General features: G+C 42.0%; 1 protein-coding gene across 2 annotated transcripts in view; it reads right to left on the bottom strand.

The window, feature by feature from the left end:
- The window catches only part of LOC118361575 (integrin beta-1-like), a 97,530-nt gene that overhangs the window by 68,458 nt on the left and 3,494 nt on the right, over positions 1–25,578 (bottom strand). Inside the window, exons 2-11 of one of the 2 annotated variants that reach the window (XM_052483299.1) lie at positions 18,125–18,191; positions 16,679–16,764; positions 16,186–16,405; positions 15,386–15,556; positions 13,861–14,066; positions 13,222–13,374; positions 11,450–11,545; positions 1,487–1,576; positions 1,099–1,239; positions 675–877 (exon numbers count right to left, since the gene is read on the bottom strand). In XM_052483299.1, the coding sequence (XP_052339259.1) occupies positions 675–877; positions 1,099–1,239; positions 1,487–1,576; positions 11,450–11,545; positions 13,222–13,374; positions 13,861–14,066; positions 15,386–15,556; positions 16,186–16,405; positions 16,679–16,764; positions 18,125–18,191 (1,433 nt within the window). The remainder of the gene's footprint in view (positions 1–674; positions 878–1,098; positions 1,240–1,486; positions 1,577–11,449; positions 11,546–13,221; positions 13,375–13,860; positions 14,067–15,385; positions 15,557–16,185; positions 16,406–16,678; positions 16,765–18,124; positions 18,192–25,578) is intronic. The other variant, XM_052483296.1, reaches the window with a different exon arrangement.

Below are 25,578 nucleotides of genomic sequence, written 5' to 3' on the forward strand. Positions count from 1 at the left end.
CCATGATGACAAAACAAAAAAACAGTTTTTAGACATTCTTGTAAATGTATTAATAATTTCAAAGATCTCTCTGAACTTTTCTCAATTCATCTTTCCCTCAATTCTGAGTAGTCTCCCAGTCCCTGCCGCTGAAACACATCCCCACAGAATGATGCTGCCACCACCATGCTTCACCGAAGGGATGCTACCAGGGTTTTCACCTCATATGGTTTGGTTTTAGCTCTGACATGCACTGTCAACTGTGCGACCTTATATAGACAGGTGTGCCTTTCCAAATCATGTCCAGTCAACATCTCAAGGATGATCAATGGAAACAGGGCGCACCTGAGCTCAATTTTGTGTGTCTCATAGCAATGGGTCTACATGCTAATGTAAATAAGGTATCTGTTTTTTTGTTTTAATAAATGTAAAACATTTCTAAAAAACTGTTTTTGCTTTGTCATTATTGGGCATTGTGTGTAGATTGATGAGGGGGAAAAAATGTGTAATGCATTTTAAAATAAAGATGTAACATAACAAAATGTGGAAAAGGGGAAGGGGTCTGAATACTTTCCGAATGCACTGTATATACGGTATCAAATATCATGATGTATGTCTATGCCATGGAAATGATTACAATATGGAAGGTGAATAAAGGGTTAAGATCTTCTGCTAGTGAAACACAAGTGCCTTACCTGCAGGTTCCACATTCATATGTCCCGTTGCCATTGTGGCAGATGTCACTGTTCTCAATGCTATCTTTGTGACAGTCACACTCGCAGATGAAGTTCAGAGTGATCTCCACCTCCTCATTGAACCCTAGGGGTTTGATCTTGATGGTCTCTGGTTTGCCCATTTTAGGACACTGCTTAGCTGTGATGCTTATGGTGAAAGACACCTACAGATCAGGGATGAAGGGATGCATTCACACATAAGGCATAATAATCACATTTTGTAATAAAAACAATGACCTTGACAGACACCTACAGACACTGAAAACATTATCTTTACTTGATTAGCTAAAATAACTGAACCAGAAAGATTTTAAAAAATTAAAAAATAAATACATATGTATTTAGAATAGAAAACATTCAATGTCATGTTGTTTTGGTTTCTCACCTCATCACCGATGGAGATATCGGAGCATTTTCTTCCCATCTCTCCCTCACCAGTCACTCCGTTCTTGCAGCGTGACTGGTACATTATGGTCACTCCCTCTGGTAGCTTGCTGTTCTCCAGAATCACATCTGAGGAAAGAGACTAGCACATAAAGAACAACAATTAGCCCTTTGTACATTATATACAACATTTTCAGTAGGCTTCAGTTTTACAAAAGCAGAAATGCATATTTTTGACTATTCCCAAAGAAAGATCAGTTCAGAAAGAGAAATGTGATGACTTAACAGTAGCAGCAGCATGGTTTTGCCAACTATTTTAAGGATGAAAGTTAGATAGTGTGCAGAAGTGCATCTTCTCCAGTAACTAAACCAATCCAATCTATACTTACATTGTAGGCATCAATAATGAGGTTGATAACGTTGCTGGAGTTAGCAGAGAGTATCCCCACCGCAGATTTAGGAATGAGATTCTTTAACTCCTGAGAGAGAAAACACAATACACTAAATGATCATGTACTCTCGTATGTCAATTGGAATCCTGTCAATCTCTAAATACTCATCAGAAAAGTCGAGAGCAAAACAGTTGTCATGTTTTGCCTGACCCATTAAGATTGCTGAGTAGTTTGATTGTGGTCTGCATCACATAGTGGTAAAGTCAATCTAAAGTTACAACTTTTTGCAGTGTTGTGAGGTTCTAAATTCAGAGATCAAATCAAAGTTTATTTGTCACCTGCTCCGAATACAACTGGTGTAGGTAGACCTTACAGTGAAATGCTTACTTACAGGCTCTAACCAATAGTGCAAAAAAGGTATTAGGTGAACAATAGGTAAGTAAAGAAATAAAACAACAGTAAAAAGACAGTTGAAAATAACAGTAGCGAGGCTTTATACAGACACCGGTTCGTCAGGCTGATTGAGGTAGTATGTGCATGTAAATATGGTTAAAGTGACTATGAATATATGACGAACAGAGAGTAGCCCGGTTAGCCAATGCGCGGGAGCACTGGTTGGTCTGGCCAACTGGGGTAAAAGAGGGGTTGGGGGGGGACACAATGCAAATAGTCCGGGTGGTCATTTGATTACCTGTTCAGGAGTCTTATGGCTTGGCAATAAAAACTGTTGAGAAGCCTTTTTGTCCTAGACTTGGCACTCCGGTACCATTTGTCATGCGGTAGTAGAGAGAACAGTCTATGAATGGGGTGGCTGGGGTCTTTGACAATTTTTAGGACCTTCCTCTGACACCGCCTGGTGTAGAGGTTCTGGATGGCAGGCAGCTTAGCCCCAGTGATGTACTGGGCCGTATGCACTAACGTCTGTAGTGCCTTGCGGTCGGAGGCCGAGCAAATTGCCGTAAATTGCCGTAACAGGCAGTGATGAAACTACTCTCGATGTTGCAGCTGTATAACTTTTTTTGTTTTTATCGTAGGAACACAAAGAAAGTACAAATAAAGTCAAATAGAAGAACAAAAAAAAAAGATCTGTCAGTTACAGTGCACTTCATACCTTCATCATCATATCATCATATTAGTTACATTGACATCTTTGAATTAGACCTTTTCCAAGTACGAAACCCATTTTCCCCAGTATTCTTGACCTCTCTCCTGTTGAGTTCTTAAAGCAGAGGTCATACGCGCCATGTGGTGTATTTCTTCTACAATGTCTATCCAATGTGTCACTGTGGGAGGGTCTTTTTGTAGCCATTTCCTAGTGATAGCCTTTTTACTGGCTGCCAGTAGGACCTTCAAGAGGTACATTTCTCTATTGTGTAAGTTGTCAGGTATTTCACCCAAGTACAAAAAATTAATGTTTGTTCTATGTCAAATCCCATAATTTTTTCCAATGTTAGATCTTATTTCTCCCCAGTAAGTTTCGATTGAGGGGCAGAACCAAAAGATATGAGAGTGGTCCGCCCTCAATAGACCGCATTCTCTCTAACAAGGGTGTAGTGAGCAAGTCTGTTTTGATTTCTGTTTAGGTGTTATGAAGAAACGTATACCATTCCTCCAACAGAGTTCTCTCCATGACCTTGAGTTGGTGGAGATTTGTTGAGTCTCTAATATGTTCAACCATGTTTCATCAGTTATTTCAATGTTAAGTTCCTCCTCCCATTTCTTTTTAATATCATTTGTAGAATGTTTCTTTGAGGATTGAATAGCCAAGTAGAGATTTGAAATAGTTTTTTTGTTACTCCCCAAGTTGTATGCGTTACTGAATACTTGGATTCATTTTGGAGGTGCTCGAGGGTCAGTCACTTTTATCTCCCTTAAGAAATAGTGTCGAACATGTAGGTATCTGTAAAAATCTTGTTTATCCAAGCCATGTTTTTTACTTAGGTCCTGGACGTTATCTAGGTTCCCATTCCTTCAAATTGTACTGAATGATGTGATGCCTTTCTGTGTCCATTATTTAAACCTGCTGTCCTAGGTTGCAGGGATGAAGCTGGGGTCGTATGCGGGCCAACTCAGCAACTCTCTGTCAAAATTATTTTGCTTAACTACCCTAAACCATGTCTTCAGAGAGAAATGAATCCACTGATTTTGTCTATTGTATATTTCTTTTACCATGTCCTTATTTCCCAGTACTGACTGTATGGGTACTCTGTCAAAGTAGTCTCGGTGTGTTTTCATTTGGATTCGTATTCTGAATTGCACCAACACACCAGGGGTCTCAATTGGGCTGACACATAATAATCTTTTAGGTTTGGTAAGGCCATACCCCCACAGTTGTTTGGTAACTGTAATGTGGTATATCTAGTTCTTGATCTCTTACTGTTCCAGATGAACCTTGATAACCATTAATCCCATTCCATAAACTGTTTAGGCGGGATTTCTATGGGCAGTGATTGGAACAAATACAGTAACCTTGGCAGGATGTTCATTTGGATTGTTTCAATTCTACTACTAAGGGAAGTGAATTTCACCTGTCTAGGTCATCATATATTTTCTTGTTAATGTGATCGTAATTCATGCAATAAAGTTTGGGTGTATCTTTTGGTAAATTTACTCCCAGATATTTAATGGATCATATCCACCCAACCTGACACCCTAGACCCACTCCAATTTGCTTACCGCCCCAATAGGTCCACAGACGATGCAATCTCAACCACACTGTACACTGCCCTAACCCATCTGGACAAGAGGAATACCTATGTGAGAATGCTGTTCATCGACTACAGCTCGGCATTTAACACCATAGTGCCCTCCAAGCTCGTCACCAAGCTCGAGACCCTGGGTCTCGACCCCGCCCTGTTCAACTGGGTACTGGACTTCCTGACGGGCCGCCCCCAGGTGGTGAGGGTAGGCAACAACATCTCCACCCTGCTGATCCTCAACACTGGGGCCCCACAAGGGTGCGTTCTGATCCCTCTCCTGTACTCCCTGTTCACCCACGACTGCGTAGCCACGCACGCCTCCAACTCAATCATCAAGTTTGCGGACGACACAACAGTGGTAGGCTTGATTACCAACAACGACGAGACGGCCTACAGGGAGGAGGTGAGGGCCCTCGGAGTGTGGTGTCAGGAAAATAACCTCACACTCAACGTCAACAAAACTAAGGAGATGATTGTGGACTTCAGGAAACAGCAGAGGGAACACCCCCCTATCCACATCGATGGAACAGTAGTGGAGAGGGCAGTAAGTTTTAAGTTCCTCGGGGTACACATCACAGACAAACTGAATTGGTCCACCCACACAGACAGCATCGTGAAGAAGGCGCAGCAGCGCCTCTTCAACCTCAGGAGGCTGAAGAAATTTGGCTTGTCACCAAAAGCACTCACATACTTCTACAGATGCACAATCGAGAGCATCCTGGCGGGCTGTATCACCGCCTGGTACGGAAACTGCTCCGCCCACAACCGTAAGGCTCTCCAGAGGGTAAGTGAGGTCTGCACAACGCATCACCGGGGGCAAACTACCTGCCCTCCAGGACACCTACACCACCCGATGTCACAGGAAGGCCATAAAGATCATCAAGGACAACAACCACCCGAGCCACTGCCTGTTCACAACGCTATCATCCAGAAGGCGAGGTCAGTACAGGTGCATCAAAGCTGGGACCGAGAGACTGAAAAACAGCTTCTATCTCAAGGCCATCAGACTAACATTGAGTGGCTGCTGCCAACACACTGACTCAACTCCAGCCACTTTAATAATGGGAATTGATGGGAAATGATGTAAAATATATCACTAGCCACTTTAAACAATGCTACCTAATATAATGTTTACAAACTCTACATTATTCATCTCATATGTATACGTATATACTGTACTCTATATCATCTACTGCATCCTGATGTAATACATGTATCACTAGCCACTTTATCTATGCCACTTTGTTTACATACTCATCTCATATGTATATACTGCACTCAATACCATCTACTGTATCTTGCCTATGCCGCTCTGTACCATCACTCATTCATATATCTTTATGTACATATTCTTTATCCCCTTACACTTGTGTCTTTAAGGTAGTAGTTTTGGAATTGTTCGCTAGATTACTTGTTGGTTATTACTGCATTGTCGGAACTAGAAGCACAAGCATTTCGCTACACTCGCACTAACATCTGCTAACCATGTGTATGTGACAAATACAATTTGATTTGATTTGGATGAAGAGGTCCAGGTTAAGTTATACCTACTCTTCAGCTCTTCCTGTGGGGTATAATTATAAACTAGGGTTTGGGTCTTGTGTACGTTAAGCACATACCCTGAATATGTTCCAAATGTTTGTAAAACATCCATCAATCTAGGTACACTTGACCCTGGGTCTTTAAGGAATAACAGAATGTCATCAGCATACATGCTCAGTTGGTAGAGCATGGCGTAACGCCAGGGTAGTGGGTTCGATCCCCGGGACCACCCATACGTAGAATGTATGCACACATGACTGTAAGTCGCTTTGGATAAAAGCGTCTGCTAAATGGCATATATTATTATTATTATTATTATATCTTATGTTCACTGCCTCTTATTGTTATTCCCTCTAAGGTTGGGTCCTGTCTTATTGCCTGTGCTAATGGTTCTAGGTACAAGGAGAAGAGCGTGGGTGATAGATTACAGCCTTGTCTTGCTCCTCGCTCTAATTTTATCGTTCGTGTCAAATGTCCATTTATCTTTATTCTAATGGTCGGACACGAGTACAATGTTTTGATGCACTGTATCACTTCTTTATTGAAACCAAATCTTTCCATAACTTGGAATAGGTAATCCCATCCCACTGAATCAAATGCTTTTTCTGCATCTAGGCTGATTAATATTGCACTTGTCTTATTCTGAGTAATGTCGTCCGTGACATGTAGTGTTCTCCTTATATTGTCCTGTGTCTGCCTATTTTGTATGAATCCAGTTTGATCTCTGTCAATCAATTCTGGGATTATGTTCTCCATTCTTTTGGCTATTATTGATGCATATAGTTTATAATCTGTGTTAAGAATTGCGATAGGTCTATATGAACTGCATTCTTTCTTATCTTTACCCTCTTTTGGGATTACTGATATGATGGCCTCTCCATGACAATGGGAGACCCCCCTCCCTCAGAGTCCAGTTAAAACAGGCCTTAAGTAGAGGTGCTAATTGTTCTCTGAAGGTCTTGAACCATTCTGAAGGGAAGCCATCAGTGCCTGGAGACTTGTTGACTTTTAGTTGAGCTATTGCTTTATTAATTTCTTCGGTGGATATTTCTAAAGTTAGTCTATCATTTTGCTCTGTCCCAATTGAGTGGTGATCAAGTGAGTTCAAAAAGTGCTCTATTGTCTGTGCATCTGCCTTCTCTGGTTGCTTGTACAGATTTGTGTAATATGATTCAAATGCATTCTGTATTTCATCTCATTTGCATGTGATCTTTTTTTTGTTTTAGGGTCTTTTATTAAGAAAATGTTATTCTGTGCTTGTTGTTTCCTGAGTCACCATGCAACTAATTTGTTTGCCTTTGAGCCTGCTTCATAATATCGTTGTTTCAGGAACCTAAGCTTTTTCTCTACTTCTTCTCTATTAATCTGGTCATTTTCCTGTTTTACCTTTTGAATCTCTCGTAATATAAGAGGTTATTTGTATTGACTATGAGATCGTTCTAAGTTTCTTAGGGTTTCCTGTAATTTCAGCAGTTTCTGTGCTTTAATCTTTTTCTTGAGAGATGATGTGGCTATGATCTTCCCTCTAATAACCGCCTTAGCTGCATCCCACAATATAGCAGGAGATACTTCCCCATTATCATTATTCTCCAGAGAGATGTTCAATTCTGACTTTATTGATTCCTTGAATGCTGGATCATTCAGCATGCTTGTATTAAGTCTCCATATTTTCTTGGTTTGCTATCAAGGTGTAGAGTAAGGTAAACTCCATTATGAACTGATAAGTCGCTCTGCCCAATCCTACAATCCTTAAACCTGTGTCTATCTGCACTGTACATAGAAAAAGTAGTCTAACCTGGAGTATTCAGTGTGGCGGGCTGAGTAAAAAGTATATTCCTTATCGGTCTTGTGGGTGTCACGCCATGCATCGAGCAGTCCTGCAGTATCCTATTGATCTTTTTGGCAACTAGGCTCATTTTCCAATTTTGGTTTGTGCTGTCCAATTTTGAGTTTAGAATTGTGTTAAAGTCCCCTCCACGGATAAGAGTGCCAGTGGTTTCTGTGGCAATTAAATCAAACACCTTCCCGTAGAAGACCATGTCACTCCCTGGGGGTGCGTATACATTAAATAATGTAACTTCCTTGTTATCCAGTTTACATTTAACAAGTATAAATCTACCCCCTGTGTCTTTTATTTCTGACACAAACTCAAAATTAACTGAATTTGGGATCAAGATTGCAACTCCCCTTCTACCCATTTTGTAAGAAGAAAAAAAAGTGTTCCTATATCCCATTTTCTTGAGTTTCTCGTGTTCAGGTGTGGATAAGTGAGTTTCCTGCCAGAATAGTATGACAACTCTCTCCCGTTTCATCTTTGCTATTACCTTACTTCTCTTGATGGCACTCCCCAGTCCGTTTACATTGAGACTTATGACCTTTGTAACGCTCGTCTGTGGTGGGAGAAGAGGAGGACCAATGTGCAGCGTGGTAAGTGTCCATATTGATCATTTATTATCATGAACACAAAAAACGACTCTGGCAGCTCCGGACAGACGGGAGACTCTGGCAGCTCCGGACAGACGGGAGACTCTGGCAGCTCCGGACAGACGGGAGACTCTGGCAGCTCCGGACAGACGGGAGACTCTGGCAGCTCCGGACAGACGGGAGACTCTGGCAGCTCCGGACAGACGGGAGACTCTGGCAGCTCCGGACAGACGGGAGACTCTGGCAGCTCAGGACAGACGGGAGACTCTGGCAGCTCAGGACAGACGGGAGACTCTGGCAGCTCAGGACAGACGGGAGACTCTGGCAGCTCAGGACAGACCCCAACTCACGCCCTGACCATACTAAAACAAAGACATAACAGAACTAAGGTCAGACCATCGTTTTGTTATTTAATTCTTTGTTTTAGTATGGTCAGGGCGTGAGTTGGGGTGGGCAGTCTATGTTTGTTTTTCTATGTTGGTTATTGTGTTTGGCCTGGTATGGTTCTCAATCAGAGGCAGGTGTCGTTAGTTCTCTCTGATTTTGAATCATACTTAGGTAGACTGGGTTTCACTTTTGGTTTGTGGGTGTTTGTTTCCATGTGTGTGTTTGGGCCACACGGTACTGTTTTGGTTTTGTAAATTCATGTATTCGTTTATTGTTTTGATTCAGTGTTCAGTGCTTTCTTTAATTAAAATCATCATGAACACTTACCACGCTGCGCTTTGATCCGATCCTTACTCCTCCTCAGACGAAGAGGAGGAAATCCCTTACAGCCTTAAATTCCCCATGATGCATCGATATAAATACAAAACCCTGTGCACCATATCTGCCTGCTTACCATGAACCTAAAAATGAACGAAAAATCAAGAACAATAATAAAGTAAACCAAAGTGGGAAAATACTTTGGTATTTGGACTCCCATGTCAGAGGACTGTCTCCTGCCTCTGGGGTTTGAGGGGATGAGCCTGTCCTCAGGATGGGCCCCTCGCTCAGATATGAAAATGCGTGACGTAGTCACAAACAAGACCTGGTGGAACCAAAAATAATAAGGGCGCCTATTTCGTCACTTATACACATCGGTTAATTACATTTGAAAACTATATCGGTCATGCGTGCATATCATTCAATCCTTCTTTCCCCATGACCCTGCTTGTTGACAACGATCCATGAGGAGAGCCTGCTCGAGTCTTTCCACTGGTGATGTCACCTTTCTCCTGGCGGTATACTCCACTGGGAAGCCCCTTGTCTTCAGGTCCTCAGCCGCCTCGTCTGCAGGCTCGTATGTAACCGGGCCATTTTCCAGAAATACCCACATTTTTGCCCGGGTCTGGTTGTTTGGAAGCGAATACCCTTCTCTTTAAGTGCTTTCTTAATGGGGCTGTATTCTTTCCTTCTTTTCAGTATCTCTCACACGTAGTCATGATCAATGAACACTCCTTGGCCTTGGAAGTTAACAGGCTTTTTCCAGGTTGCATGTAAGACTTTCTCTTTGACTGAGAATTTGAGGAACCGTACTACTATGGATCTTGGTGGGGCGCCGCTGGGGGGTTTTGAGGCCAGAGCTCGGTGTGCTCTCTCGATTCCCAGGTCAGTGTTGTCTTCAAGTATGCCCTTGAATAGTCCCTCCACGAAGTTGGGCATAGAGTCTTTTTCTGCGCCCTCTACTACGCTATAAAGTCTAATGTTGTTTCGACGTGAGAAACCTTAGAGTTCTGACACTTTTGCCTGTAGTGCGTGTTGGCTTTTCAGTGACTGTTCAAGTATTTCCTTGACTGCGGAGTTCCATCTGTCCGTTTCCCCAAAGCGCTGTTCTGCGTCCCCCATTCTTGTAGATATGCTGTGAAGTTCCATGTGTCTGTTCTGCGTCCCCCATTCTTGTAGATATGCTGTGAAGTTCCATGTGTCTGTTCTGCGTCCCCCATTCTTGTAGATATGCTGTGAAGTTCCATGTGTCTGTTCTGCGTCCCCCATTCTTGTAGATATGCTGTGAAGTTCCATGTGTCTGTTCTGCGTCCCCCATTCTTGTAGATATGCTGTGAAGTTCCATGTGTCTGTTCTGCGTCCCCCATTCTTGTAGATATGCTGTGAAGTTCCATGTGTCTGTTCTGCGTCCCCCATTCTTGTAGATATGCTGTGAAGTTCCATGTGTCTGTTCTGCGTCCCCCATTCTTGTAGATATGCTGTGAAGTTCGAATTTGTTTTCTTCCCGTTTCTGGTTCATGTCCTTCTTGAACTCATTTAGTTATTTTCTTACATCTTCTCGAAGTTCCTCTCGTAAGCCTGTGAGCGCCTCGTGCAATTCCTCCTTCATCACCTCACGAAATGAGGGTTATTTTGCTGCTGCTATCTTATTTGCACTAGCATTAGCCATTTCGGGTTCATCGACGATTATATCTTCTGCTGTCTTGTTACGGGCTGTTGTTGTAGCTCCGCGACCTTTTCCTATTTTCCCCTTTTCCATTTTGCGGAAGTTATTGTAATGCTCAGAGTAAATACTTGAATTTAGGGGGGGAAATACCTAACCGATGTGCAGTACGAAAAACTAGGCAGCCATTTCCTAAGTTGCGTCACCGGAACTCCAGCTGTAGAACCTTTTGAGGATCTCAGGACCCATGCCAAATCTTTTTAGTTTCCTGAGGGGGAATAGGTTTTGTCGTGCCCTCTTCACAACTGTCTTGGTGTGTTTGCACCATTCTAGTTTGTTGTTGATTTTCCTCATTTTCCTTAGTCTTGGTTACGTTGAGGGATAGGTTGTTATTCTGGCACCACCCTAGTGCAAGTCTGCGTCCAAAATGGCACTCAATCCCTACATAGTCCACTACTAATATCGGGAATAGGGTGCCATTTGGGACGCATCATGCAATCAACTAAATGAGAACGCCATTCTACCGAGGTTGACAGATTGCAAATATTGTCCAAACATTGGACTGATGGGGATATGATAAAAGGTCATTATGGAACTCCAGGCAGACTTCTAATTGGCTTGAAAAGCACTAGAGGGCAGCAGGGAACATTCAAAGGCTGCTGCCCAAATGGAAACCTATTCCCCACAAAGTGCAGTACTATTGACCTGGGCCCATAGGGATCTTTTTAGGGAACATGGTGCCAATTGGGGAACAACCAGAGATCCAAAGAGATGCTACTGGTAACAAGGAGCAGATGCTGCTCTTCAAAGAGTTGGGCTTCTTCTAACCTACAACAGACAAGCACAGGAAAAGGAAAGGAATTCCACACACACACCCACGTACAAACACGCACAGACACAAACAGTGTAATGGAACAACTGACTGACCTTGTAAACAGGCTGAAACTCCTCTGTGATGGCAAAGATCGTCTGGATGTTGTTGTCGCTAAGTTTCTGAACCAGGTGAGCGATGGAGGGGTGGTCCTGTTACAGGGAGACAATGAGGAAGTACAGGTATCAGGTAAGCCCTTTGATGACATCACTAAGGGCAAGTAGCCCATTCCCTTCAAACTTGTCATATTCAAAATACAGACCACACAGAAGACGAGAAAGAAAAGTCACAATACATGCAGTACATAGGAGTGCATCATTATACTACACAGTGTATTACTATAATGCATAGTGCATTATTATACTACATAGTGTATTATTATACTACATAGTGCATTACTATACTACATAGTGAATTATTATACTACATAGTGCATTATTATACTACATAGTGCATTACTATAATACATAGTGCATTACTATAATACATAGTGCATTATTATACTACATAGTGCATTACTATAATACATAGTGCATTATTATACTGCATAGTGTATTACTATAATGCATAGTGAATTATTATACTATATAGTGTATTATTATACTACATAGTGCATTACTATACTACAATGTGCATTATTATACTACATAGTGCATTATTATACTACATAGTGCATTACTATAATACATAGTGCATTACTATAATACATAGTGCATTATTATACTGCATAGTGTATTACTATAATGCATAGTGAATTATTATACTACATAGTGTATTATTATACTACATAGTGCATTACTATACTACAATGTGCATTATTATACTACATAGTGCATTATTATACTACATAGTGCATTACTATAATACATAGTGCATTACTATAATACATAGTGCATTATTATACTACATAGTGTATTATTATACTACATAGTGCATTACTATAATACACAGTACATTATTATACTACATAGTGAATTATTATATTACATAGTGTATTATTATACTACATAGTGCATTACTATAATACACAGTGCATTATTATACTACATAGTGTATTATTATACTACATAGTGCATTACTATAATACACAGTACATTATTATACTACATAGTGTATTATTATACTACATAGTGCATTACTATAATACACAGTGCATTACTATACTACATAGTGTATTATTATACTACATAGTGCATTACTATAATACACAGTACATTATTATACTACATAGTGTATTATTATACTACATAGTGCATTACTATAATACACAGTGCATTACTATACTACATAGTGTATTATTATACTACATAGTGTATTATTATACTACATAGTGCATTACTATAATACACAGTACATTATTATACTACATAGTGTATTATTATACTACATAGTGCATTACTATAATACACAGTGCATTACTATACTACATAGTGTATTATTATACTACATAGTGCATTACTATAATACACAGTACATTATTATACTACATAGTGTATTATTATACTACATAGTGCATTACTATAATACACAGTGCATTACTATACTACATAGTGTATTATTATACTACATAGTGCATTACTATAATACACAGTACATTATTATACTACATAGTGTATTATTATACTACATAGTGCATTACTATAATACACAGTGCATTACTATACTACATAGTGTATTATTATACTACATAGTGCATTACTATAATACACAGTACATTATTATACTACATAGTGTATTATTATACTACATAGTGCATTACTATAATACACAGTGCATTATTATACTACACAGTGCATTATTATACTACATAGTGCATTACCATACATACATAGTAGTGGCTCATTGTGTACATGTTGTTCTCCAGGTGACATTTCCCATCGTTGGGCAAAATCCCTCCCAGTTTCCCGTCTCCAGCAAAGTGGAAGCCAGCGTCAGTGGAGAACACCAGCAGACGGGTGACGTTCCTCCAGCCAATGTGCTCCTGGGGAAGGGAGGGAGGACTATTAAAACATGTCAAAATTAACCACATACAGAAAATGGACACAGCCTACAGAAATACCAGAGAACAAAATTACAAGACTTACAAAAGATTCAGGAAGTATATATCAAAAACTATGAACAACTATGTGAGAGGTTACCCTCTTAAAATAGCAGTTTAGCGCCCTAGAGTGAATTAACTTTCAAACGTTTTATAAAAAGGCCTTCTCTAAGCATATACACATTAAGCCCTGACTCCAGCCATTCTCAAATGAGAATAGGGTCTTGAGGTCTGGTACCATGAGAAAGTCAATATAAAGCCCTGATAAAAGTATTATTGGAACTTTATGGGCTGGTTTTCTGGACAGATATCAAGCCTAGTCCTGGAGTATAAAGTAAGCTCAATGGAGAAATCTTTTCAGTCCTGGACTAGGCTTGATCTATGTCTGGGAAACTATCCCTAAATATGATGTAAAAACATATTACTTACACCACACACAGCCACTTGCATGATGGCATCGAGGCCTCCCTCTGGTGAGTCCAGGTTTCCAGAGATCTGCTGTTGTCCCACCAGGGTATTGAACTCCTGTCCATTGCTGGTCAGCTTTAGGACGTTCTTGTAGCTGAAGGGACTGGTGCAGTTCTGGTCCCCAGTACAGGGGTTCAGCGACTTCTTCTCTACAAAGGAACCAAAACCTAGAAGAAGAAGAAGAGATCCATCCCATACATAAACTGTATTGTTAGGGAGACGGGACACCAATTTGTTAGCTTCGAAACGTCTATCAAACCGGAAATCTTTATGGGCATTATGGGTATTGTAGTACAATGGTGTTTGGAGGATATATTGGCACGGGTGTTGTTATTGGCCTTCAAACCGTGCCAATATATCCTCTCAACACCGGCTTTGAGGGCATCATCACTTTTATACCAGGGGTTACCAACATATTCAAATAATGATTGACAGATCTTCATTAAAAATGTTTTTTTTATTTTTATGAATTCATTCGTACTGTCACCCTTCCACAAGATCTAGTCCAGACACAAATCGAGGGTTGCTACCTAAACCGGCTGGTCGTTGATCCAGTCGTTCAGTCTTTATGTTCTGTATGGATGCGACCCAGTCGTTCGTTGTTGATGTTCCATTGCCATACTGGCTGGTAACGTTCTTATCGCTTGCTTTCTAGCTAGCCAACTACGGGTAACTTACAGTCATGGTCAAACAGTGCATCCAGAATAACAGCAAACTTGCTGGATTTGCATAAGCTGTTTTCTAGTGACATTTATTTGGATACAACCATAACAATGAGATAATGAGGCGTGATTTCTCCTGGCATAGGAGCTAGCCAACAACACAGCTAACACAATCCCGTAAAACTGAAGCTGGAAAGACTTTCGTTGTACCTTTTTTTCAATTTACATTTCTTTATATTTATTCATAAAAATGATGCAAGCTGATTCATGATTTTGACTGGCTGAGAAACGCTGCCGGTGTCTGTCTCGTCCCGACACGTACATAATTATGGGACAGCTTGAGATGAAACTTGAATATTGAAACAATGTTGCAAATGTCCGAGAGGCAGACAGCAAGGCAGACATCAAGGCAGACATCAAGGCAGACAGCAAGGCAGACAGCAAGGTTTAAACAAATCTCAGCTGTTGAAAACTAACAGTTAGTCTAAAAGAAATGTGAGATAATGTCTAGATGCTTTTCATAGTGGAGATCAAGTTTAGAAAGTGCCTGGCTGGGCTGATGAGACAGTGGATTGTGCAGTCAGATGGAACAGAGTAAATAGTCATTTTAAAGTCATAGCCCGTGGTAACTTGTGGAATAGACACCTGCTGGAATGCGGTTTTAACCAATCAGCACTCAGGATTAGACCCACCCATTGTATAACTATGCAATATGCACCCAACCAGAACTGAAAGCAGAAGAGATCCATTTAAAATGGAGAAGAGGATCAAAGAAATATGGACATCCTCAGTCCTCATACAACCAGGCTGATTCTCAAGCTCACCGATTCTGAAATCAGACGTGATCTTTGACATCTCCAGCATGAGCTGTGTTCCCAGGTTCTTGACGTTTTCCAGATCGTCCTTCATGGAGTTGGACAGGTCCATCAGGTAGTAGAGGTCAATGGGGTACACCTCGGCCCGTTTGAACTTCAGGTTAAAAGACTGGGGTTCACCTGCAGTACACAGACAAATGGGCAAGGTTAAGCCGGGGACTACTGACTTGCTAACTCTGGCATATTTACATTGATGTGAACACTGAAATCTTGATTCATGTGCACCTTCCCTGTCAAATAAGGTGCTGGCCTTCACAGGAAAGAGTATAAGGAACACTCCTTCCAAATAATAATAGCTTAAACACTCAAAAGAAAATGGAGGCTATTGTAACTTTTTAATTTATTTTAATTTATTTCACCTTTATTTTAACCAGGTAGGCTAGTTGAGAACAAGTTCTCATTTGCAACTGCGACCTGGCCAAGATAAAGCATAGCAGTGTGAACAGACAACACAGAGTTACACATGGAGTAAACAATTAACAAGTTAATAACACAGTAGAAAAAAAGGGGAGTCACATAACAGTGAAAGACCACAGAGGAAGAGCAGGATAAACAAAAAAGACCCTCAGCAACGCTGCATCAACAATGGTTGTCAAACAAGATGTTTTGGCTGAAGCAAAGTTAACTAAGACTACATCCCTAATGGCACCCAATTTCTACCCAACCCAAAAGTAGTGCACTAAATAGTGAAACGGGCTCCATTTGGGACGCATCCCATTTAAACATAGCAGTTCCATTTAAGTTTTTACCCGATCTGAGGCTGAGGGTGAGTTTCTGTGGCTGGATCTGTGTGATGTCCTCTGCTCTGAGATTCTCTGCTCCCTTGTTGTGGTTGGTCACAGCCTTGTTCTCCAGGAGCCACTGGCTGCCTCTGGGGTTCTCTACCTTGGTGGAGCTACAACCTCTCTTCCTCAGGGACTCCAGCTCGTCACAGCGGGTTGATGTGGCCTCACCCTGCTCCAGGAACCCCTGGGAGAGAGGAGGTATAAGTATTATGAAACATTGCATTATGGCACTCAGAGGGAATCCACCCAAAATGTATTTCCTACTCTCCCAAGCAGGTTATAAAGGTTACAAACAATATTGCCCGACACACTAGTGTTTAAAATTCCAAAGAACTCTTTAGATTATTCTTTCAATGATTTGCATACACCTGCAAGTTGTAACGCTGAGTCAGTGGATATTACGTTTGTGTAGCATCAATGCAGTAACAATGTTATTGGCAAATTCATATCCACGTACTGGGTCCATGCACCAGCCACATTTTGCTCCCACTTGAATACACTCCCCACAGGATTTAGCATTAGCCTGGATGCACTCGTTCCCTTCTGGAACGGAATGGAAAAACAAAGGTTGAAAAGAAGCAAACTCATCATAGACTCCTAAAACCTAACCAGGTAATAAGCCAGAGTGTACACATTGTGTAATTTGGAAAACCGTGTGGCTCAGAGAGAACAGTAAATTTAGCCAGAGACAGAATGGAATACTCCGCTGTATCCTAGTTGATGTCTTCACTACTATGCTCAAAGAAATGCTCAAAGAAACATACACTGTAAACCCCAGTATAATGTCATTACTCAACTTTTGAGGAAACCTGTAGCAGTTAATATATAGAACACAGTGATCTCCATCATTCTTAAATGCAAGAAGATTGGAACCACAAGCTTCCCACAATAAGTTGGGTGAATTTTGGCTCATTCCTCCTGACAGAGCAGGTGTAACCGAGTCAGGTTTGTAGGCCTCCTTGCTTGCACACGCTTTTTCAGTTCTGCCCACACATTTTCTATAGGATTGAGGTCAGGGCTTTGTGATGGCCACTCCAATACCTTGACTTTGTTGTCCTTAAGCCATTTTGCCACAACTTTGGAAGTATGATTGGCGTCATTGTCCATTTGAAAGACTCATTTGCGACCAAGCTTTAACTTCCTGACTGATGTCTTGAGATGTTGCTTCAATATATCCACATAATTTTCCTTCCTCATGATGCCATCTATTTTGTGAAGTGCACCAGTCCCTCCTGCAGCAAAGCACCCCCACAACATGATGCTGCCACTTCCGTGCTTCACGATTGGGATGGTGTTCTTCAGCTTGCAAGCCTCCCCCTTTTTCCTCCAAACATAATGATGGGAACTGTGGATCTGTAACACATCAGACAGCACTGGCCCGATTTTGACGAAACTTTGGTGGATGATGTGTCTAACCACAGAGATACGGCATCTAGAAAGTTACACTGATTGGCCTAAACCGGGAGCTATAGTAATTAGCTGTGTGGGATGACATGTTTACTGTTGCCTTGTTTAGTTGAGTCAGGACAACTTAAACATTTTCAAGAAATAATGACTTTTCATTGACTTTGAGATCAACTTACTTGAAGTATTTGAGTAAAAATGTCTTGGGGTTTACAGTGTAGGTGGAGCTGCTTCTTCTTCTGGCTAATGACATCATTACATTACAGCAGCATGCTCAGTTGGGGTCGGCTCACCCTTACGGGACATCAGGCAGTTAATCACTATTCTGTACATTTATGATGCGGTTTAGTAGAAATAGATTATGATTAGATGATGTACTGTGTAGTCAGTGTACAGATACAGAATACTGGTGTTACTGTTGAGGGTTGATTTGGTCTAACAAGGTGGAAGTTACCGTAAGTAAATCAGAAACCTGAGACAAGATGGAGAATAATCTTACCTTGCTGAGCACTGCTGTAACAAATGACTCCTAACAACGTTGAAATCAGAAGTAGTTTCAGGTCCATCTGAAAAAAAGAAAATGTGGGGATACAGTAAATATGGAGGTGAATACTGTGTTTTTGTTTACATTTCTTGTACCATAGAAGACATACATTTTATATTTTATTTTTATACATTGTGGATGTATTTACATATATAGTACCATAGAATCCATTAGGCTTGGTGACCTATTGAATACATTCCTCCTTCCCTTGACAAAAAGGACCAGTTAACTGATATGTTTTCTTTTTTCTTTATTTAACTAGGCAAGACAGTTAAGAACAAATTCTTATTTACAATGATGGCCTAGGAACAGTGGATTAAGTGCCTGTTCGGGGGCAGAACGACAGATTTGTACCTTGTCAGCTCGGGGGTTTGAACTTGCAACCTTCCGGTTCCTAGTCCAACGCTCTAACCACTAGGCTACCCTGCCAATATAGCCTTAGGGCCCAGAGTTCTTCCTGGTCAGGTGGTCACATGGTCTGGACGCCTATATATTATAGATATAATCAGTAACTGTATTAACTCATGACATGGGCCATTACTCTCCTTATGGTCCCACGTAAGCTGTGGTTCTCTAATGGTCCGTTTAGCCAGGGAAGTCAGAGTGTATTTAGTCTCCCTGTCGTTAAGGAGGGTTGAGCTGGGGACTGAGTGTAAAACGGAGAATGATTCATTGACCTGAGTAGTCAAAAGTTGTGTGTGTGTACCGGATGGGGATCGATATACATTGCAGGAAGACGTTTGACCCTATAGAGCCTAGCTCGGCTATTTACAGGAGGGAGGTAGCGAGGGAAGGAGGGAGGGTGATGGAGAAGGAGGTAATGAGAGAGAGGGGGGGGGGGGAGACTGCAGGCTAGTGAAGGAAGAAGAATGCCATGTGAGAGGTTGTTTTATTGAATTAGCTCCTGACTGTTATCCTGTGACACACTGAGAATAGCAGACCTCCCTGCCATCAGATAGTGTATTACCTCCCATTATAACCAGGCCTTTTACAGCCTAGAGAGAAATCAGCCTCAATGTTTAGTGGTACAGCTTAAAGAGAAGACATGGGGGAGGGGAGGGGACAATGCTACTACGCAAATGGAGAAGAGATAAGCACAGCATCCATGACACAGTCCCTTAAGGTGGAGAAGGGGGTTGAGAGTGCACCAATGTGGAGAATTTACTAGAAACTTCCTGTCTCAGTACGACACACCAACCCTAGCGAGTTGAGTAGAGCCTCATCCTAATTGGCATCCTATTCCTTTGGGATGCAGACTTCAGCTGGTAGCCTACAGGACAATCCTCTGCATTGTCTTTCTACCGAGTCCATCCATCCAACACAGAACTGTTAATCACCAGCATGCTGTCCATTTAACATTTACATTTAAGTCATTTAGCAGACGCTCTTATCCAGAGCGACTTACAAATTGGTGCATTCACCTTATGACATCCAGTGGAACAGTCACTTTACAATAGTGCATCTAAATCGTAAAAGGGGGGGTGAGAAGGATTACTTATCCTATCCTAGGTATTCCTTAAAGAGGTGGGGTTTCAGGTGTCTCCGGAAGGTGGTGATTGACTCCGCTGTCCTGGCGTCGTGAGGGAGTTTGGACTCCGCTGTCCAAACATCAATGCACATGGTTAACATTAAGGATAGAAGGGCTAGTGATGAGGAAGCTCAAGAGGAATTGTCCCCCATTTTACAGTGGTGGGAAGATGTCAAATTACCTAAATATATACTCCTGGTCTGTCAATGACAGCAAACACTACACAGTTACTGCACTGAGGTTGCTGTGTATGTCTGAATGTTTACATTTACATTTAAGTCATTTAGCAGACGCTCTTATCCAGAGCGACTTACAAATTGGTGCATTCACCTTATGACATCCAGTGAAACAGTCACTTTACAATAGTGCATCTAAATCTTAAAAGGGGGGGGGGTGAGAAGGATTACTTATCCTATCCTAGGTATTCCTTAAAGAGGTGGGGTTTCAGGTGTCTCCGGAAGGTGGTGATTGACTCCGCTGTCCTGGCGTCGTGAGGGAGTTTGTTCCACCATTGGGGGGCCAGAGCAGCGAACAGTTTTGACTGGGCTGAGCGGGAACTGTACTTCCTCAGTGGTAGGGAGGCGAGCAGGCCAGAGGTGGATGAACGCAGTGCCCTTGTTTGCTCCCTCACAGCTCCGTAGGCAAGCACCATGGTCTTGTAGCGGATGCGAGCTTCAACTGGAAGCCAGTGGAGAGAGCGGAGGAGCGGGGTGACGTGAGAGAACTTGGGAAGGTTGAACACCAGACGGGCTGCGGCGTTCTGGATGAGTTGTAGGGGTTTAATGACACAGGCAGGGAGCCCAGCCAACAGCGAGTTGCAGTAGTCCAGACGGGAGATGACAAGTGCCTGGATTAGGAACTGCGCCGCTTCCTGTGTGAGGCAGGGTCGTACTCTGCGGATGTTGTAGAGCATGAACCTACAGGAATGGGCCACCGCCTTGATGTTAGTTGAGAACGACAGGGTGTTGTCCAGGATCACGCCAAGGTTCTTAGCGCTCTGGGAGGAGGACACAATGGAGTTGTCAACCGTGATGGCGAGATCATGGAACGGGCAGTCCTTCCCCGGGAGGAAGAGCAGCTCCGTCTTGCCGAGGTTCAGCTTGAGGTGGTGATCCGTCATCCACACTGATATGTCTGCCAGACATGCAGAGATGCGATTCGCCACCTGGTCATCAGAAGGGGGAAAGGAGAAGATTAATTGTGTTGTCGCTTGTATGAGTATGTTTTGTAAAACAATATATGTAAGAGAAAGAGTGCTGGTGCATTCTCAGCACAGTACGTGTTGAGAAAAAAAGTTCTGGCAGTCAGTACTGTATGGTGTTGAGTGAAGCATTCCTTGTTACCTAGTTTGTGTGTGTGTCCCATCATGTTCTAGATAGAGCCTAGCAGGACAGACAGCCAGTCTTCAACTCCCAGATTAGATCAGATGGACTAGGGCCTCTGACTGACTGACTGACTATAATTCAGTTATTGATGAGTTGTTGACAAAACAAATTGTAAGGGGTGCGTACTGGCGGCAGAGAAGTCAGACGCAGGAGAGAAAAAACTGTGTTTCCAACAGTGCAGTTTAATAATAAAAAAACATTGGAAACCAGAACAATCAATACAATGGGTACAAAACCCGACGCACACCAGACATAACGTGCACAAACACTTACAATAAACAATTCCGGACAAGGACATGGGGGGAACAGAGGGTTAAATACAATGAATGGAATTGGAACCAGGTGTGTGGGAAGACAAGACAAAACAAATGGAAAATGAAAGGTGGATAGGCGATGGCTAGAAGACCGGTGACATTGACCGCAGAACGTCGCCCAAACAAGGAGAGGGACCGACTTTGGAGGAAGTCGTGACACAAATGTCTTAGAGGAAGAGATTAAGGCAGCCTTTTGCTTTAGCTAAAAGCTTCTGCAAAGTAGTTGAATTTCACACAACAACAATTTGTACAAACGGCCCTGCAAACCCTTTGTCCCAGATAGAATAAACATCTGTGATCTCTGGACAGAACCAAAACCACAGCCTCTGTTGGCCCAGCACAGAGTTCCAGGGAACCATTATGTGTGAAACTATGCCTGTAAAGTGCCAGCGAGGGGTCAAGTTAGAAAAACAAAAGGGCTGCTTCTATTCTATGAAGCTTAGCAGCTGGTGACAGGAATGTTCTTCAAGTCCTCCACTGTCAGAGGGAAAGGGACTAGTGGACAGAACTATATGTAGACCAACACACTGGTACTGTCTAACCCCTATCGAAGACACATTATTGCTTTTAAGGAGTTGCATCTAAAACTCCATTCGTAATTTAACTTAAGAACCAGTTTCTTATACCAAAAAACATGTAAAGGTTAAGAACTTTCATGAAAGAGCACAGTTTGAAAGATATGGCAAATAGAAATCAAACCAGATGGACATCAGAAATAGATGGTAGAGGTTGAGGGTAGAGGAAGGACAGGAGTAAAAACAAATACAATAAAACTGCAGTAAAATAGACTGTGTCCATAAAATGAATTTAGTATGTATAAGCTGGAAATATGGGCCTAAGCATTGTTGTTCACTACTTTTCTCCAAATGGGGGAGGGGTGGTTGGGTTGGAGGGTAATATTTTCTTTAAATTATTATTATTATTATTATTTGTTTTAAGATAACGTAAGTTTTGTATGAGTATATGTACGTTTTGTATGTGTAAATGTATGTATTTGTGTGTATATATATATACACTACCATTCAAGATTCTGAGGTCACTTAGAAATTCCCTAGTTTTTGAAAGAAAAGCACATTTTTTGTCCATTAAAATGTCATCAAATTGATCTGAAATACAGTGTAGACATTGTTAATGTTGTAAATGACTATTGTAGCTGGAAACGGCAGATTTTTTTATGGAATATCTACATAGGCGTACAGAGGCCAATAATCAGCAACAATCACTCCTGTGTTCCAATGGCACGTTGTGTTAGCTAATCGAAGTTTATAATTTTAAAAGGCTAATTGATTATTAGAAAACCCTTTTGCAAATATGTTAGGGCAGCTGAAAACTGTTGTTCTGTTTAAAGAAGCAATACAACTGCCCTTCTTTAGACTAGTTGAGTATCTGGAGCATCAGCATTTGTGGGTTCGATTACAGGCTCAAAATGGCCAGAAACAAAGAACTTTCTTCTGAAACTCGTCAGTCTATTCTTGTTCTGAGAAATGAAGGCTATTCCATGCGAGAAATTGCCAAGAAATTGCAGATATCGTACAACGCTGTGTACTACTCCCTTCACAGAACTGCGCAAACTGGCTCAAACCAGAATAGAAAGAGGAGTGGGAGGCCCCGGTGCACAACTGAGCAAGAGGACAAGTACATTAGAGTGTCTAGTTTGAGAAACAGACGCCTCACAAGTCCTCAAGTCCTCTAAATAGTTCAACATTCACAAGGCCGCAGGGTCAGACGGATTACCAGGACTTGTACTGCGAGCATGCGCTGACCAACTGGCAAGTGTCTTCACTGACATTTTCAACCTCTCCCTGTCCGAGTCTGTAATACCAACATGTTTTAAGCAGACCACCATAGTGCCTGTGCCCAAGAACACTAAGGTAACCTGCCTAAACGACAACCGACCCGTAGCACTCACGTCTGTAGCCATGAAGTGCTTCGAAAGGCTGGTCATGGCTCACATCAACACCATTATCCCAGAAACCCTAGACCCGCTCCAATTTGACTACAGCCCCAACAGATCCACAGATGATGTAATCTCTATTGCACTCCACACCACCCTTTCCCACCTGGACAAAAGGAACACTTATGTGAGAATGCTATTCATTGACTACAGCTCAGCGTTCAACACCATAGTGACTTCAAAGCTCATCAATATGCTAAGAACCCTAGGACTAAACACCTCCCTCTGCAACTGGATCGTGGACATTCTGATGGGCCGCCCCCAGGTGGTAAGGGTAAGTAACAACACATCCGCCACACTGATCCTCAACACAGGGGCCCCTCAGGGGTGTGTGCTCAGTCCCCTCCTGTACTCCCTGTTCACTCTTGACTCCATGGTCAGGCACGACTCCAACACCATCATTAAGTTTCCCGATGACACAGCAGTGGTAGGCCTGATCACCGACAACAACGAGACAGCCTATAAGGAGAAGGTCAGAGACCTAGCCTTTTGGTGCCAGGACAACAACCTCTCCCTCAACACGATCAAGACAAAGGAGATGATTGTGGACTACATCGACGGGGCTGCAGCGGAGCAGGTTGAGAGCTTGAAGTTCCTTGGTGTCCACATCACCAACAAACTAACATGGTCCAAGCACCCCAAGACAGTCGTGAAGAGGGCACGACAAAACCTATTCCCCCTCAGGAGACTGAAAATATTTGCCATGGGTCCTCAGATCCTCTAAAGGTTCTACAGCTGCACCATCGAGAGCATGCCTGGTATGGCAACAGTTCAGCCTCCGACCGCAAGGTACTACAGAGGGTAGTGCGAACGGCCCAGTACATCACTGAGGCCAAGCTTCCTGCCATCCAGGACCTCTATACCAGGCAGCGTTAGAGGAAGGCCCTAAAAATTGTCAAAGACTCCAGCCACCCAAGTCATTGACTGTTCACTCTGCTTCCCCATGGCAAGCGGTACCAGAGCGCCATGTCTAGGTCCAAGAGGCTTCTAAACAGTTTCTACTCCCTATAAGACTCCTGAACACCTAATCAAATGGCTACCAAGACTAAAATTTGATTTGATTTGAGAGGGAGGGAGAGAGAGAGGCTGTGTTGTTCTTTGGGACACACCTAGCCCTGATGTTATCTTTAGGTCATGACGCCAACACATATCATCAAGACGTTTACTCCCCCCACACACACAAACCTCTCCCTCAAGGATCAATACCACCACACATTAGATAACGTGATGATGACAATAAACAGAAGCAGCTGCATGTCTTTAGTCCATAGCATCCTTATTGTCAATTTGGCACAGACCAACTTCTATAAGATTCTAAGAAGCTGATTTCTTCATACCTCAACCGTGAACAATTATAGTGTATATTATCTATTATAGATCTGTGGCCCTAGAGTTGAGCCCACTGTAGGGTCTCAAGCAAGGTAATATAGGCAACGCATGTACAAAAACGTCCAACATCAACATTACAGGAAACATGACAATTACATGTTTGTTGTTGAATCTGAAAAATAACGCAAAATTGTCAGATTAAATGAAGTTCGGAACACTATTTAACAACAATATCTTGTCCCAAACAATATTTATCTGTATTAGTGATTATGAACATTCAACCTTTCCATCAACGCTCAAAAGGAAGACAGATTGAGATCCATCTGGAACAAATATTCCCTCTCCTCTCCACTCAAAATATTTATTCTGGTCCACGTTCGAAGACTGCCAAGATCCTACTGTCTCTGTCTGTGAAAAACTAGAAATCTGAAATGTACTGGGGTGGGCGTGTCCAAAATAAGGGAGGGTTGCCTAACTTTTTTTGGCTTTGTTGAGGGTTGTGTGATTTTTTTATTCGGCACAGTGTTTTTTCCCTTGGTTTACATTTGCTCTTTTGCAGGCTTTCTACTATACATTCTCTTCCATCCTGACCAATTTTCCTCATATGTTTGAATGCACTTCCCCCTATATCAAGGTGTTTTGGTACTTCCCTGGTGCACTACACTTTTCCGTATGCTAACTATTGGTCCAACACTCTAAACCGCTAGGCAATCTGCCGCCCTAACACAATAGTGGTTGGTGGATCATTTTTTCAGATCCGCAATAGGCTAACTAGCAATCATACCACACATAAAATAGCGTTGGAAACGCTTTTAACCGCAAATATTGATATAATAACCATCATATCGAAGTAAACTTGGAGTCACACGATGATATGTTGTGTTATGATGAACTTCACA

This window comes from Oncorhynchus keta, chromosome 28 (genome assembly GCF_023373465.1).
Source record: "Oncorhynchus keta strain PuntledgeMale-10-30-2019 chromosome 28, Oket_V2, whole genome shotgun sequence".
Classification (NCBI taxonomy): Eukaryota; Metazoa; Chordata; class Actinopteri; order Salmoniformes; family Salmonidae; genus Oncorhynchus; species Oncorhynchus keta.